Genomic DNA, 15,655 nt, shown 5'->3' with positions numbered 1-15,655 from the left:
CAAATGAATGGACTTCACTCCTAGTCCTAGCTACATTAGTTTGCTAATTAGCGATTAATTGATACGTGATTTATATTACATACCAAACCTCTAAATATGTACTCCCCCGTATAACGAAATATTGTATGACATTCTTACAACAGAACGATTATTTCTGAACTCAGTAAAGTTTTAAGTATGAATTTAAAACAAATAAATTCAACAATAATTATAAACTTACATTAATGAATATATATTGCATGCAATCGAGACTAACGTTGTGCTTTGTTCGAGATTCGCTCCTAGTATGCAACTGAATCTCTCTCTCTCTCTCTCTCTCTCTCTCTCTCTCTCTCCGTGTCTTCAACTTGCCGACACTCGTTCTTAGGAAGATATAACGAGAAATAATTTCTATTCCCCGGAGTCAGGACTTCTTCTTCGGTAGAAAAATTTGGACTGATTAATTTTACGAGGAAAATATTATAATAACCTGAATTCCGTCTGTAAACACACTCACCATCGTTTAGCTTAGCCAATTAGGAGTACTACTTTACTTGCCAAAAAATCTTTATCACTCCCATCGAAGTTAGAATAATCCTATTTAGCCCACCTTTATTAATAACAATTCTGGAAATATCATTTAATGGCACCTGTTTCAACTGGACTACCATTTCTCACAATTTTCCTTTATACATATCAACTCTGGATATTTTACCAATATCACCCACCGTTAACACTGCACTCTGGTCTGTTTCAACTTCAGATTCAACTCATGTCCAAAGCAGAACAGATTCTATCTCTCGCGGTAAAAAGTTTATTGCTATACTAGGCAGTACATCAATCTTAATGGGTACGTGTCACGCTGACCATGAAAGAAAGTACTGTGAAGTCATTCTACAGACACGTTACTCTGTGTACGGAAATTATTTTTAAAAAATTTCACCATTACAGTTGCCATTATATCTATATTTTCCGTACCTTATTTAATCCAAACTATTATACAAAAAGGAAGGGTCGAACTTATTTAATCCAAACTTCTATGTAATAAAAAAGGGTCTAACTCATTTAATCCAAACTATTATATAAAAAGGAAGGGTCGAACTTATTTAATCCAAACTTCTATGTAATAGGAAAGGGTCTAACTTATTTAAACCAAACTTCTATGTAATAAGGAAGGGTCTAACTTATTTATATCAAACTTCTATGTAATTCATGAGATGAAGAAGAAAAGAGGGAAGGGTCTAATTTATTTCTGAATCTGAATGCTACGGTTCATGTTGTTTTGGGACATCTTTCGTATTTTATTAAAATACAACATTTATGTATGAGTTGGTAGATCCGGTGTTCTGCAAGTTTTTTTCTTCCCTTGTTCACGATCCAAACAGCATTTTAATTTTAAATGCATAATTGAGAACTTATATTGGTACTCCGTGAATCAGTAAAGACATGTCTGTACAATAGGCAGGAATAGAATACTACAAGTCCTAGATCAAAATGTAATAGGACTTCGAACAAGTCTAATAAGTTTCTTTAAATCGATAACAGTGCCCAAAATATTTGTGAGGTGTGGGCCAGACGCGCAACATAAATTAAGCTTTCAAGAAAACGGTGACTCAACTCAGTTCTTTTTATTCTAGACTATTGTAACAAGTTAGAATCTAAAACTCTAAATATAGATAGAGAAATGTACACCATTCCAGTCGCTCATCACGTCATGTCATACAAAAGTGACAAAACAAAACAAAACAAAACTAAACGCCAAAAACATTTGTCGTGTGTTTGGTTAAATGTACTTATTTCCTCTTTGTTTCCAAGGACATTCAGATGGCAGACCATATTTTGATGTATATATATTACGTGTATTATAATTCGTGATTTAGTGTGTAAATCCATTCATAAGTTTCAATGTTGAATCGAGGTAAACATTGTGTGATGTGAATGGAGGTCATGGGTTCTACGAAAAGGCTAGGTTGGCCTAATTCTTGATTAGCTATTGTAACATACGTTACACTGTTTACGGTTTAGATAATGAACGTACGACGCTATCTAAAAAGTCTTAAAAGTTATACAGTTATATAGAGAGGAATTCGTTTTATTTAATCATTCTCTGGAATTACAGTGCTCAAAATGTGTCTTATTAATTGGAATAAACGCTTTCACTGTAATACTGCGAAATCATTTAAAGACATTTGGGATTATATCATAGATGTTCTTCTGTACTTTCATACATCATTACAATACAGACCATCCTTCGGAATATTTTCAGAACTCATTCGGATTACTCATTACTTTTGGATTTTATAGAACTAGTTATGACTTTAGGATTTCATTCACCACACTGTAAGTTATTTTTACTTTTTCACTTTGCATTTTGGGGAAATATGTTATAGTTTCAATTATACAAAACTTGTTGATTCTCGCTGTTTTGTTATCTATTTTAAGACAATAGAGTTGTAACAATATTCTTACAATAATAATGTTGCTCCGGGACACAGTTTGAAAAAACTAACCCAGACTGATATATGGTCCCATCAATAGGCTGCATAATAAGTGAACCTACTATTATGTCTCTGTGGTCATAACTAAGTAACAGAAAGAAGCAAAACCAAAAAATATTTTAAAACTTAAAAAATAATTTAATTATCAAACTTATAAAATCCAATTTTAAGAAGAATTTACAGTTTTATGAATTTAATCCAAAATAATCATAAAAGTTCGATTCAAATCAAAAGAAACGATTTGCAGACTGATATTACAACAAGAACATAGGAAATAAGAATGAAAATAAATTGTCCAGTCATATCTACTTGTATACACGCATAAGGGATTACAACGCATTTGCGCCTGCTCCCTGTACGATTTTTCTACAAATATCCAACATCATACAAGAACCCAACTGACTTAACCCATCCCATGGGAAATAACTTAATTCTTTTAAGAACCCACCTGACCGACTTGTCCAATGGGAAACAACCCCAAACTTGTAAACAGTTTTTTTTTTTTTAATATTACCATTAATGATCATAAACACATACTTCAGTAATTATATGTCCTGCGCAATCGACACTCTTAATATTTCAAATTAAAATTTTACACCCGCGTACAAAAGTTAACTATCTAACATCTTGATTTTGGATGATAATTACAAACTACAGTCATTAACATAAATTACATATAATATAGATACAGTCATGCAACAAGAGTTATAATATATATATATATATATATATATATATATATATATATATATATATATATATATATATATATATATATATATATATATATATATATATATAACACTACTAATTGATTCATTATTCTGTACAAGAAATATTTTCTGAACACCTATACAAATTTCTAAACGGAAAAATGCATAACAAATAGACATTCTCTATAGAAATCTCTAAACTGAAAAATACATAACAAATAGGACATACCCTATGCAAATCTCTAAACGGAAGAATACATAACAAATAGGACATACCCTTTACAAAACTCTAAACGGAAGAATACATAACAAATAGGACATACCCTATACAAATGTCTAAATGGAAAAATACATAACAAACAGGACATTCTCTATACAAATCTCTAAACGGAAAAATACATAACAAATAGGACATACCCTATACAAATCTCTAAACGGAAAAATACATAACAAATAGGACATACCCTAAACAAATCTCTAAACGGAAAAATACATAACAAATAGGACATACCCTAAAAGAAATATCTAAACGGAAAAATACATAACAAATAGGACATACCCCCTTGGTTTTTTAAAACTGCTCCGTCATCCTCTAATGTTCGAAGCAATCAGATTCATGGGAAGTGTTGGTACTACATAGGTCGCTATAAAATAGATTATAGATTACCTCCTGGTACATGCAAAAGAGAGAGAGAGAGAGAGAGATTTCCTAATAAATAATTTAGCAGCTATAAGTATAAGTAAGACTCAGACTAAGGTTAAACTCAGTAGACTGAAGTTTTTCTTCATATTCACATCCGCTTGATTTTGATAATTTACTTTCGTCAAAATTCCCTGAATGTTAAATAAGAAAGAACTGAGACGTGGGATAACATTTGCACTGTCACTCATCAGGTGGTTGTAGGAAGTTGGCACATGTTCAAAGCATCAGCTCTCTCCTCAGTAAGTCTCTTTTCGCGGCCCGTCAGATTATATTAGATGCCACAAATATTTATGTAAAAAAACCGCAGTATAATAGACTTATGTTAAACGTTAACGATTCTAAAAGAGTCATCCGGATGCAGAATTCTGTACATTTTTATTGATAATCGGGGATAATTCTTTAAAACTTAATGGTACTGAAAGACCCTGTATGGTTACTAAAGAAAATTCGCGTGTTTTTGTAGCTGTTTTTTGTGGGCAGGTCGAACTCTTTACATTAATGGTATCTGCGGAGTAAACTCTTCGCTCCACACTACTACGTACGCGGCTAATATTACTAATATAACTTGATAAGTGTTTCGATGAACACCTGCTTTTTATAATTACATGGGCATCTGCTTTCTGCGGGGAGTTTTCGAAGTTATCCAGATCAAAAACCAAGGGAGAAATAGAAGAGATAACAGCTACAAAAGCCAAATAGAGAACAAGTATTTAGTCATTATTTTCTGGTTTCTAAATAGCCCTACTACATAATGACGTTGCCGATGAAAACAACGACATGGCTTGAAGTGTTGAACTGTTTTGAGTGACTGTCTGTACGAAGTCAGACTTTCATCTGTATTATTTTCAGTTTTTCTCACTAATGAAGACGAATTTAATGAGATAACTTTTCAACACTCGGTATGATCTCATTAATCAAGTACAAGCATATTTCCATACTGTTAGGCACGGATAATTAGTACCGATATGTTTAGGCTATCAAGTCCGATAGGTCTCTTTGTGAAGCATGTGTGCGTGTGGAATAATATGTATGTGTCACACTGTAGGCAATGCAGTTTTTGTATTTAATTCGTTTCATCATAGATTTAAAAGAATATTTATTTAAGATGAAAAATCTATACAGTTTTTGTATCTAATGAAAATATGTTGATTATGTGTGATTAGGATTTTTAACGTAGCATTAAAAAAATTTCAGTCATATCGCTACGATGTCTGCAGTGTGGCAGTTTTTAGTGATGTCTAGCACTGGAGCATCATGCCACAGACATGTAGCATGATGTCCCACCCAGTCACATTATCCTGACACCAGGCCGACCAGTCCTAAAACTGACCTCCTAATGCTGAGCGCCTAGCGAGGCAGCTGTTAGTACCATTTTTGTAAGTCTTTGGTATAACTCGGCCAGGGATCGAACCCACGACCTCCCGCTTCCGAAGAGGACGCTTTAACCACTAGGCCACCAGAGCGGTTGTGTAATCTACTGACATGGTAACAATAACAGAACTGTGTGATCTGTCTGATACTAATAATAACAGAACTCTCTAAGATGTTGAAACCTACGAGTAAGAATGGCAAAACCACATCAATAATAATAGAAATAATAATAATAATAATAATAACAACAACAACAACAACAACAACAACAATAATAATAATAATAATAATAATAAATGTTCAGTTCCACTTATTTGAACTTACTGGGCAGGAGCACGATACTATTCTGTATCAGAATTTAACTTCAATTTTCTGAGATTTTGGAAATACAAACAAATTCAGAGTATTTGAAATACAAACAAATTCGACTTTATTTCAGCTTCAGATACTCCATACTTCGCTTGCATGATGGATAAGCGCTTCGACTTACCGTAGTTTCCACCAGCCACCATTCAAATCCCACTGTGTAATGGGCAGGAGGGTTTGTTTATGTGTGTGACGTCATAGACACATGTCTATTCTCTGATTTTGGTTTTGGTTTGCACTGTGTTATAACTCTGGTTTTGACTTATAGAGAAAAAGAAAATATATCCATTTTCCAAGAAGAGATGAAGATTTCTACTGTTTTTGACAACACGTGACTGATGGCAAATTATTGTTTAGGATTTTTAATTCATTGTTAATTCTAAGTACTAAGCCTATATGTTTTACAACATATTTGTGTTTTAGACCCTCAAAAAATGAATGATGCCTTTAAAACAATAAAATTGTTGGTTCATTCTGAATTTACTAAAGTTAGTAAACAGATTTTAAATTTCATCCTGACCAGTAGAAACAGGAAAATGAACAGGATCGATTCTTTTGATAATAACAACAGAAAACACTCACTCTCGCTGTTTTATCTTCTAAAATAAATACTATAAAACCTCCCTATCGGACTGAAAAACTAGTTTCAATTTGGATGAGGTCTAATTTTAAAAATAATAATGTTATTCTCACACATATTACAGTCTACTTGATTTATGAAACCTCTATATAATGAAATATCGTGTTTATACGATGAAATTTTGCAAATGGTTCTTTTTTATGCTTAAAACTATATGATTCACAGAAAGTCTCATGTTCTGATTCTAACGTCATCATTTGGATACGAAATACTTTATTTATAGTCAATTCATTTAAATGCATTATTTATCCTTGGCATCATTGTTCCAACAATCTGATGCTTAGTGAGATACTTTCGTATGTTGGGAGGTAACGATCTTGAATAGGTATTACATGCATCAGACATTATTGCCAAGGTATGTTAGTTACCTCTCACCTGAATAAGTTACATGCATCAGACATTATTGCCAAGGTATGTTACAGTTACCTCTCACCTGAATAAGTTACATGCAGTAGACATTATTGCCAAGGTATGTTACAGTTACCTCTCACCTGAATAATTTACATGCATCAGACATTATTGCCAAGGTATGTTACAGTTACCTCTCACCTGAATAAGCCTGGTAAACAAGGCAGAAATGTCAAACAATGAACTGTCTTCAGGCAACAACAAAAAATTATTAGACAGTCGCGTTTATCTGACTATTTTAGAGCAACAGTCTTTGTGTGATAAACAGGAGTAGACTATGCACAACAGTGCCTACCTGTGTTCGTTACCATATGCAATAGTAAGGGGGTGGAGTGGAGCGTTTAAACGTAGTGTATATATGGATAGAAAAGATCTGAACTTTTAATTTCGAAGGTAATTGACGATCGCCGATTTTACAATTTCGTATTTCGTAAATACCCCTGTGATCACCATATCGCAAAATATTGTGCGTTTGGTCGCTCTGCATTATCGATTTTGTGTTGACATTTTTTTAATAAGCCGATTACCTTGTAACAAGCAAAAATTGTAAACAGTTTGTTTATCACTTGCGGCCACACGAAGAGCACCGATTTTGCCATCTTATATATGGGGTGTCAAGATGGTGGAGCATTGAACAATGTAGTCCTTGGTTTTAATCAACATGGTGGCAATGCATTTTTATTTCGCCATTTTTTAAAATAGTTTTAAGCCCAGGTTCTCGAAGACATGAGTGGAAGGAATTAACCGAGTCTTTCGTAAATATTGGTTGTGAAACTATACATTTATTATCATTCACAAGTTCTGAAATTTCAATTTAAAACATATCGTTTTGTCTATAATACTCAATGATTTTACTGCAAAATAATTAATTATATTCAAAGTGCGTGGTTTGTAATGGAGCCACGAAATGATGTCATGTGCCGGCTCTCCTTATTTTTGTTTGCAATTTCAGATTAAAAATCGGAATTCCGATATAAATTAAACTTTAACCAGGTGATTAAGTTTAGAAGAATTTCGGGTTGTAAATCAAAGTTACAAAGGAGTTAATTATTTTCTCTTAAAACCGAATACGTAATTTCAAGTAAATTTCTAACCAGTCCTTAAATCGCCTATGTTATTATCAACTCTTACTATTTTCTAAGCATTTGCTTGAACCATTTTCCTCAACTTATAAATTTGGCATGCTTGTTGTAACTTTTTTTAAAGTTGGAACATGCACAAGACGTCGACTGTTTTGTAATACAGATGCATTAATAACAGGACAGTTGTGTGGATTTATCCTGGCGTCTGCGATGTGTCTGTTCGCAGTTTACTTCCGCTGATAAACAAACTTAGAGTCAGTTGAAGCTTGCCAATCGACGTGCATGGTGGGTAAATCCAATAATGAAAGACCATTCAACAGTTTTCACGGAATTCGGTAGGACAGGTGCTCTCTTTCTATACTGTGCATTTTTTTAACCACTACCCATAAATGCTTTTCCCAAACCTTATCTTTTCATTTCAATATATGGTTACTTGGTGTACTTTATATTGTCAGCATTGATTTTATATAGTTTACTATCGAAATTTAGTCGAAGTGAATGTGTTGCAAATAACTTTGTCGATGATGGAGTGCAACCTTCATTGTGTCTTTTGTGCAGATTTTATTTTTCCACCGACGAAATCCAGATTTGCGAATAGGGAAATGCTGATATAATAACCATTTTACTAATGGTTCTCTCGGATCTGCGCACTCTTTAAACTGAAAATCGCAAGCAATGTAGCAATGCTCTACTGCCATGTTCACTCTTGATTTATCACCAAGACTGGCAGAGGATTGGTAGATATGTTTCACAGGTCATCGCTTGATCGAAATAGGAGGAACAATTTAAGTCAAGATCAGGGAACTAGCAACCATCCTCATAACGACAAAATTCGAATGAGACTGACGATCTCTCAACGGAGATCAGCTTCTCTTATGTTGAGTTTAAAATTTGGGATTTAAATTGTTGGAGATATGACATGAAATCAAAACAACATGATAGAGATTGGCAACACTATTCCAAACAGCAATCGAAGCGCCATTACACGTGCCGTCCAATACCAGGTAGACATCTCGACGCCGTGTTCCTGGGGCAACTGGAACATCATTCATTCATATCAGCAATATCTGTTACAGAACTCCAGCATTCGTTCATTCAGTTAAATGATATAACGTAAAGAAATTATAGTGTGAACAACAGCTCAATTCGTATTTTAATAGGTTTCAAGAGCAGATCGTGCGCTATTATGGTACAGTGAATGTAAAGTTTGAATGGAAGCTATAATAATACAAGTAAATATACATGCATAAAGCAAAAGTAAAATAACAGCACGCTACATATATTGCAAGCACATTTAAATATATTTGCAAGTACATTTACTCAAAGTTAAAACAGAGTTCATCGTATCAAGTGATAGGGAGGAACGGGAATAGGAGGCTGATACACAGGCAGATGAACAGATCAAAGTAGTAACAAGAAGAAAGCATACAGAATACACGAATTCATAGATGTACAAGTAGTTGTATGTGCCTCTCTTGGGTCTAATGGGAATTAACATTACGCTGTAGGCACATTTGGAGCTATTCACCTTTTCATCCGTCTCCTTTCCTGGCCTGCTACACGCCCAGACTGGCACCCGCCGCGTCAGGGTACTTTACCATGGTTCTCCCATTATTCTGGTCCTTTCGTTTGTACTCCTCGACTACGTTGGCAGGGTGGGATCTATGGAGGGGGATTACCGCCATAATTATATGCGTGTATTTCCTAATCTTCCTTGATGCATTATTGTAAATGACTGCTCGCAAGTGCTACTTTTATAATTCTATCAATGTATATTGTATTTTCATTGATGCAAATTGTACGTGGCAGTTTGCAAGTGCTACTTTCCTTCTGCATTATTGTAAATGACTGCTTGCAAGTGCTACATTCATAATTCTAGTCATGAATTTTCTATTCTTTCATTACAAGTTTTAACATTCTTTTAATAAACTTACTATATCACAAGTTACACAAATTGTACCTTCCAAAATCATGACTAGAATGTAGCATCAAGCACGTTGCAAGTTAGAATCAAGGATGGTGACACCATCAGAGGGGGTGACACCAAAATGAATGTCTAATATTTTTTCAATTTTTGTGCAGGAACGAGGTCCATGGGGATGACACCATTAGTTACCGCACATGACTGTCTTTAAAAAATTTGAATTTTGTGCAGGAAGGAGGTCCATGGGGTTGACACCATTAGTTACCGCTCATGACTGTCTATAAAAAATTTGAATTTTGTGCAGGAAGGAGGTCCATGGGGTTGACACCATTAGTTACCGCTCATGACTGTCTATAAAAAATTTGAATTTTGTGCAGGAAGGAGGTCCATGGGGTTGACACCATTAGTTACCGCTCATGACTGTCTATAAAAAATTTAATTTTGTGCAGGAAGGAGGTCGATGGTGGTGCCACCAAGAGTTACCGCACACGACTGTCTATAAAAAATTTAATTTTGTGCAGGAAGGAGGTCGATGGTGATGCCACCATGAGTTACCGCACACGACTGTCTATAAAAAATTTGAATTTTGTGCAGGAAGGAGGTCCATAGGGTTGACATCATGAGTTACCGCTCATTACTGTCTATAAAAAAAAATTAATTTTGTGCAGGAAGGAGGTCGATGGGGGTGCCACCATGAGTTACCACACTGAGTGAAACCAACCCTACTGTCGTCACTGCTTAGTACAGTATCGCTAATGAGGAACGGGTTATATTGTGTATCGGATCATGTCCAGGATTAAAAGCATGTTTCCTCATTTTGTAAGCATTTGCATCTTTATGTAGGGTTCAGAGTAGATTTTGATTTAATTCAAAAAGTACCATCTTGTGTGGCTGGGCCTGATGGTTTGGGTTTGTGACCAACTTACGCTGTCTAATGTTTGGGTTTAGTTTTGTCTTGCGAATCTGTTGGCACCATTGCTTACCTATGTGTTTCTGGAGTTTTAAATAATCAGGCATCGCGTTGTTGGGTCGGCCCTAGACTTTTCGGGATTTAACCACCTTATATTCTTACTTATTTTGGGTCAGATTAGCGGGAAATTGCATACAAATTCCCTCGCCCATCGTGGGGCTCTCCCTCACCCAGTCTAGACTGGATGAGATTTTCACATTTTCTAAATGATATGGACGGATTGTTTATGGACTCAAATTTACCAATGAGGCGCAATTAGACGCATAAAAATGGAAGAATAAAAATGATCTAGAAATAACAACTTTATTCGCCTATTTTACAGAGAAATATCTGAAATTTAAACTGTAAAAATTTCAACAAACCAATTGACCCATATTTGGTTTATGTTTACTCACAAATATGGTCTCAAAACCTTAATTCTCAAGCAAAAGACATACGTTACAAAAACTCTTTTCGTATATGAAGGTATTTTTTATGATTTACAAAAAAAATTATACAGGGAAAATGGTTGAAAATTCTATAATTAGGTGTTTTGCGATATTTTCACATAGATTTAATTCAAAACATTATTGCGTTTTGCTATTATGAATTATGAAAAAGACAGATAAATGTCCATAAAGTAAAATGCATCTTTACCAAAATTTCTCGTATTGTAAATTTTATTTAAATTGATTATAATGAATATTCTAAACATCAAAAACATTTTAAGTTGTGAAATTAATACCATTCTAATCATAACAGTTTCCGATTCAAAATATAAGCATGAAAGTTTAAAATGTGTATGCCTTTCCAGTCACTCCAAAAATATAACGTATGTATCAGATACACACGACAAGAGACTGTTCATTAAATCTATAATTGTTTTCACTCAGTTTTCTTGGTTCCCTTTTGGTCATGAAAATATGGCATGAAATTATTACAAATATGTTTGATTAACCATATTAAAGACGTACATTCGTCATTTTAGTATTTTTCTCTTGTATGTGACAGTTGAACATCATCATTATTCACATGATCATTGATCTGATATAATCGTTATGACTTATTTTATATTTTGTAGGAAGATAAGTTGATTAAAATTGTTATGCTTAATTAAGTGAATTCACGAAATTTTTAAAACAAAACAAAATAACTAATGTATTTTATAAAATGTTTTTGTAACGTAGAATGGTAACGTATATGTCGTAGTGTAAAACACGGAAATATTTTAAAGTTCAAACAACTGTTTTGGCGCCTTTATTTCAGAAAAAAAAACTGCATTGCATACAAGGAGTTTTCTTCTTACAAGATTCCGTCTTCTTTGGGTCAGATATAAATTTTCAACATCATCAACGGCTCGTTTACTTGGTGTTAATTCCTTAGGTGCTATCAACAGTTTGATTTGTTTTTTTACTTAGTCGCTCAATTTTCTTATTTTTTGTCTTTATCTCTGGCTTGAAACGTCAGATTTCAGAATACCTATATTTTTGTGGGAACGCGCAAGAGCCCTACGCCTGATCATCTGCAAACCTTTTCCTTTGTTACTTTTAGTAATAAATGGCATCCTTATTATCAGGTGATCATTCTGCTCTTCATTTCTTGGTACAATATCACCATCATATCCACTGGTCTGTTCACTTATGCTTCCGTTGCTTTCTTCTTTCTTTTTTCTCAGCCGTGAAAGTCTGTTTCTTAATTTATTTTTCATGTTTCTCTTCTCCATTTTCTTAATGCTTACTTGTGATGATGGTACATAATATTGCCATTGCCTAGCTCCCTCTTTTTGGAGGGACTCTAGACTTTAGCCGTCTGGCGTTCCCTGTAGGTCTTTTGTATTTCCTTTCTTGTTTTGGCTATTCTAAAATAAACAAGTGTTATGTATATTTGATTTAATTTATATTTGATTTAATTGAATTGTCTAAGTTTTAAAAAAAAATTATTACATGTTAAAGTAATGTAATTTTGTTTACTGGAATTTGGCATTTTCCAGAAATTAGTTAGACCTAAATGTTTTGTCGTAAACATCTAAAGCTGACCTAGTTCCCGACCTTGATTGAGAAACCAGAGAGTCAAGTAAACAACTTTCTATTTTTGTCTTATTCTAGGAGTAAAATGATTGTTTTTGTCAGGGTCATACTGGGAATACGTGACTTTAGATGTAAACAGCCTCTATTTCGAAATTCTGGTTTTACCTGAAATGCGCAGTAGTCATGTTTAATACCGATGTTTATAAAGAATTTAGTCAGTTTTGGTTTGAAAATACTTGATGTCAAGGTCTTCGTTTTGTTGTGACCAGTTTGGAGTTACATTTTAATTTTTATTCAAATTATTTGGATTCTAAAAGATTAATTCGTTTTCCAGGAAATATTTTAGTGCTTGTACAGAATTCCTGGAAAAGAACACTTTTTAAAATTTTATTCGGAATTCAAACACCGATATATTATTGTCTATGGAATAACACTGGTCAACAGTGAAATCATTACTGACTTGAAAAGGCCCTAATCTGTAGTATTTTGGTGTGCCGAACACGAATATAACCGTGAAAAATTTGTATTGGCTCTCGTTTTGAAGATATTCATATACCTCATTTTCTATGTTTCACTGTGTAAATTTCTCCAGTAGGACTGCAGCAACATCCGGAATAATGATGTAACATTGCATAATACCATCATGCTCACATCATCCACAGTTGATTGCATCATTTTCTGATGCAATGCAATACTAATGCCATGCGGCTGCTGAAGTAAGTTGACGTCAGCAGTGTACTATACATGTGTAGGCCTATTATACTAATGCCAGGCGGCTGCTGAAGCTGACGTAAGCAGTGTACTATATAAAGCCCAATCAGATAGGTTCAGCATTTAAAATATTTTAGACGTTGTGCGAGACAGTTCAAGCTACTGTTACATAAAACTTATTATTTTATCCATTTACGTACAATAAAGAACAGTAATGCCTCGAAAGTGTGTTAATACCGCGGACAATTTTTGCTATATTTGTGGGGAAGTGACATTTGCCAACCAGAAGAAAAGTATCAATTCTCAAGTGAAGAAGGCATATCATCTTTACTTCGGATGCAAGGTTGGTGACCAAGACAAGCCTTGGGCTCCGCATATATGCTGTGCTACATGTACAACACAGCTTTCACAGTGGTTGAATTGCAAAAAGTCATCAATGCCGTTTGCAGTCCCAATGGTGTGGAGAGAGCCAAGCAACCACCTAAATGACTTTTACTTCTGCTTGGTTCCTCCTCTTTCCGGCGGAATAACGAAGCGAAAGAAGTCGAGAATAGTCTACCCAAACATTCCGTCTGCATTGAGACCAGTTCCACATGGTGAGGGACTTCCTATTCCAGAACCTCCAGCAGAATATTCTCTTGATTCATCTGACGAAGACAAAGGTGAGTCGACCTGTTCTTCTCCTGGTCCATCAGCATGCAGTGATCCAGATTTTCACTGTGGTGCATCATCAACCCCACACAGAATAACACAGGAAGAACTAAATGACCTGATTCGTGATTTGGACTTATCAAAGAACAAGGCAGAATTGCTAGGATCAAGACTCCAACAATGGAATCTTCTAGAAGAAGATGTCACAATTACTGCATATCGAAAGCGCCACCAGCAATTGGAGCCTTTCTTCAGAAAGGAAAGTAATCTGATATTCTGTTCCGATATTGAGGGCCTCATGAATGCTTTAAAAATCACTCATGACCCACAAGAATGGAGACTATTTGTGGACTCTTCGAAACTGAGTCTCAAGGCTGTGCTTTTGCACAATGGAAACATTCTTCCATCTATTCCAGTAGCGTATGCTGTCCACATGAAAGAGACATACGATAACTTAAGGCAGCTACTGAATTCCATTGAGTATAACAAGTACAGCTGGCACCTCTGTGGTGATTTGAAGGTAGTTGCCCTTTTAATGGGACTGCAGCAAGGATATACAAAATACATGTGTTTCTTATGCGAGTGGGATAGCCGAGCAAGGGAAATGCACTACATGAGGAAGGAATGGACTCACAGGCAGAATGTAGCCATTGGAGAGAAGAATATCCAACACCCAGCTCTGGTTGAGGCTCAGAAAATCTTGCTACCACCCCTTCACATCAAACTAGGTTTGATGAAGAACTTCGTGAAAGCCATTGACCGGACTTTGCCAGCATTCCGATACCTGCATGAAAAATTCCCTCGACTCAGCGAAGCAAAGATTAAAGAGGGAGTTTTTGTGGGTCCTCAGATTCGAGAGCTTTTCAAAGATGACCGGTTCAACAACTTGCTGGAAGGTGACGCGAAACAAGCATGGAATGCTTTTCGCCTAGTTTCTACAAACTTCCTCGGAAATGTTAGGGCAGAAAACTATAAGGAACTAGTAGAAGACATGTTGATGAAGTATAAGAAACTTGGCTGCAATATGTCTCTAAAGATTCACTTCCTTCATTCCCATTTGGATTTCTTTCCTAGCAACTGTGGTATTGTTAGTGATGAACACGGCGAACGTTTTCATCAAGATATCGCAACAATGGAACAAAGATACCAGGGAAAATGGTCCACTACAATGCTGGCTGACTACTGCTGGACACTCCTCAGAGATGCTCCCGAACAGCTGTACAAGAGACAGGCGAAGAAATCTAAGATGTAGTCAATGACTTGATTTTTTATAGGTAGGCTATTACAGTTGACCTTTTATTATTGGAATGCATTTCGTTATGTAAACATTAATTTCTTGCAGATTACAAAAAAACTAGAGCCAATTTTGCAATTTGACTGTCATATTCGTGTTCAGCACATAAAAATTGATAAGAATTGACTAATTTTATTTCAGTAACATGACTTTTGTAAAAATTTGTTGTCCAGTGTAACAAAGAACTGTAGACACAACAGCATTATACTCGCTATGGTATATGTCATCGCCTTCCATTTTGGATTTTCGTCGGGACTCGAACTCAAATTTATTTAGAACATTATATTATTAGGACTTCTAATTTTTATTTCTTGGATTATTATTGGATTATTTTTGGAT

At 34.9% G+C, this 15,655-nt stretch overlaps 1 protein-coding gene across 2 annotated transcripts in view; it reads left to right on the top strand.

The window, feature by feature from the left end:
- Positions 1-15,655, top strand: part of LOC149786155 (ras-related and estrogen-regulated growth inhibitor-like) — a 73,593-nt gene that overhangs the window by 15,960 nt on the left and 41,978 nt on the right. Inside the window, exon 1 of one of the 2 annotated variants that reach the window (XM_089978153.1) lies at positions 8,018-8,095. The exons of the other annotated variant lie outside the window; for it this stretch is intronic. Within the exon in view, the coding sequence (XP_089834279.1) occupies positions 8,062-8,095 (34 nt within the window). The 5' untranslated portion in view covers positions 8,018-8,061. Of the gene's footprint in view, positions 1-8,017; positions 8,096-15,655 lie in introns of those variants that run through there. 2 annotated transcript variants of the gene reach the window in all.

Source organism: Sinohyriopsis cumingii, chromosome 12, assembly GCF_028554795.1.
Source record: "Sinohyriopsis cumingii isolate HCF-2022 chromosome 12, ASM2855479v2, whole genome shotgun sequence".
In the NCBI taxonomy this organism is placed as follows: Eukaryota; Metazoa; Mollusca; class Bivalvia; order Unionida; family Unionidae; genus Sinohyriopsis; species Sinohyriopsis cumingii.
This window is presented reverse-complemented; position numbering and strand designations above follow the sequence as displayed.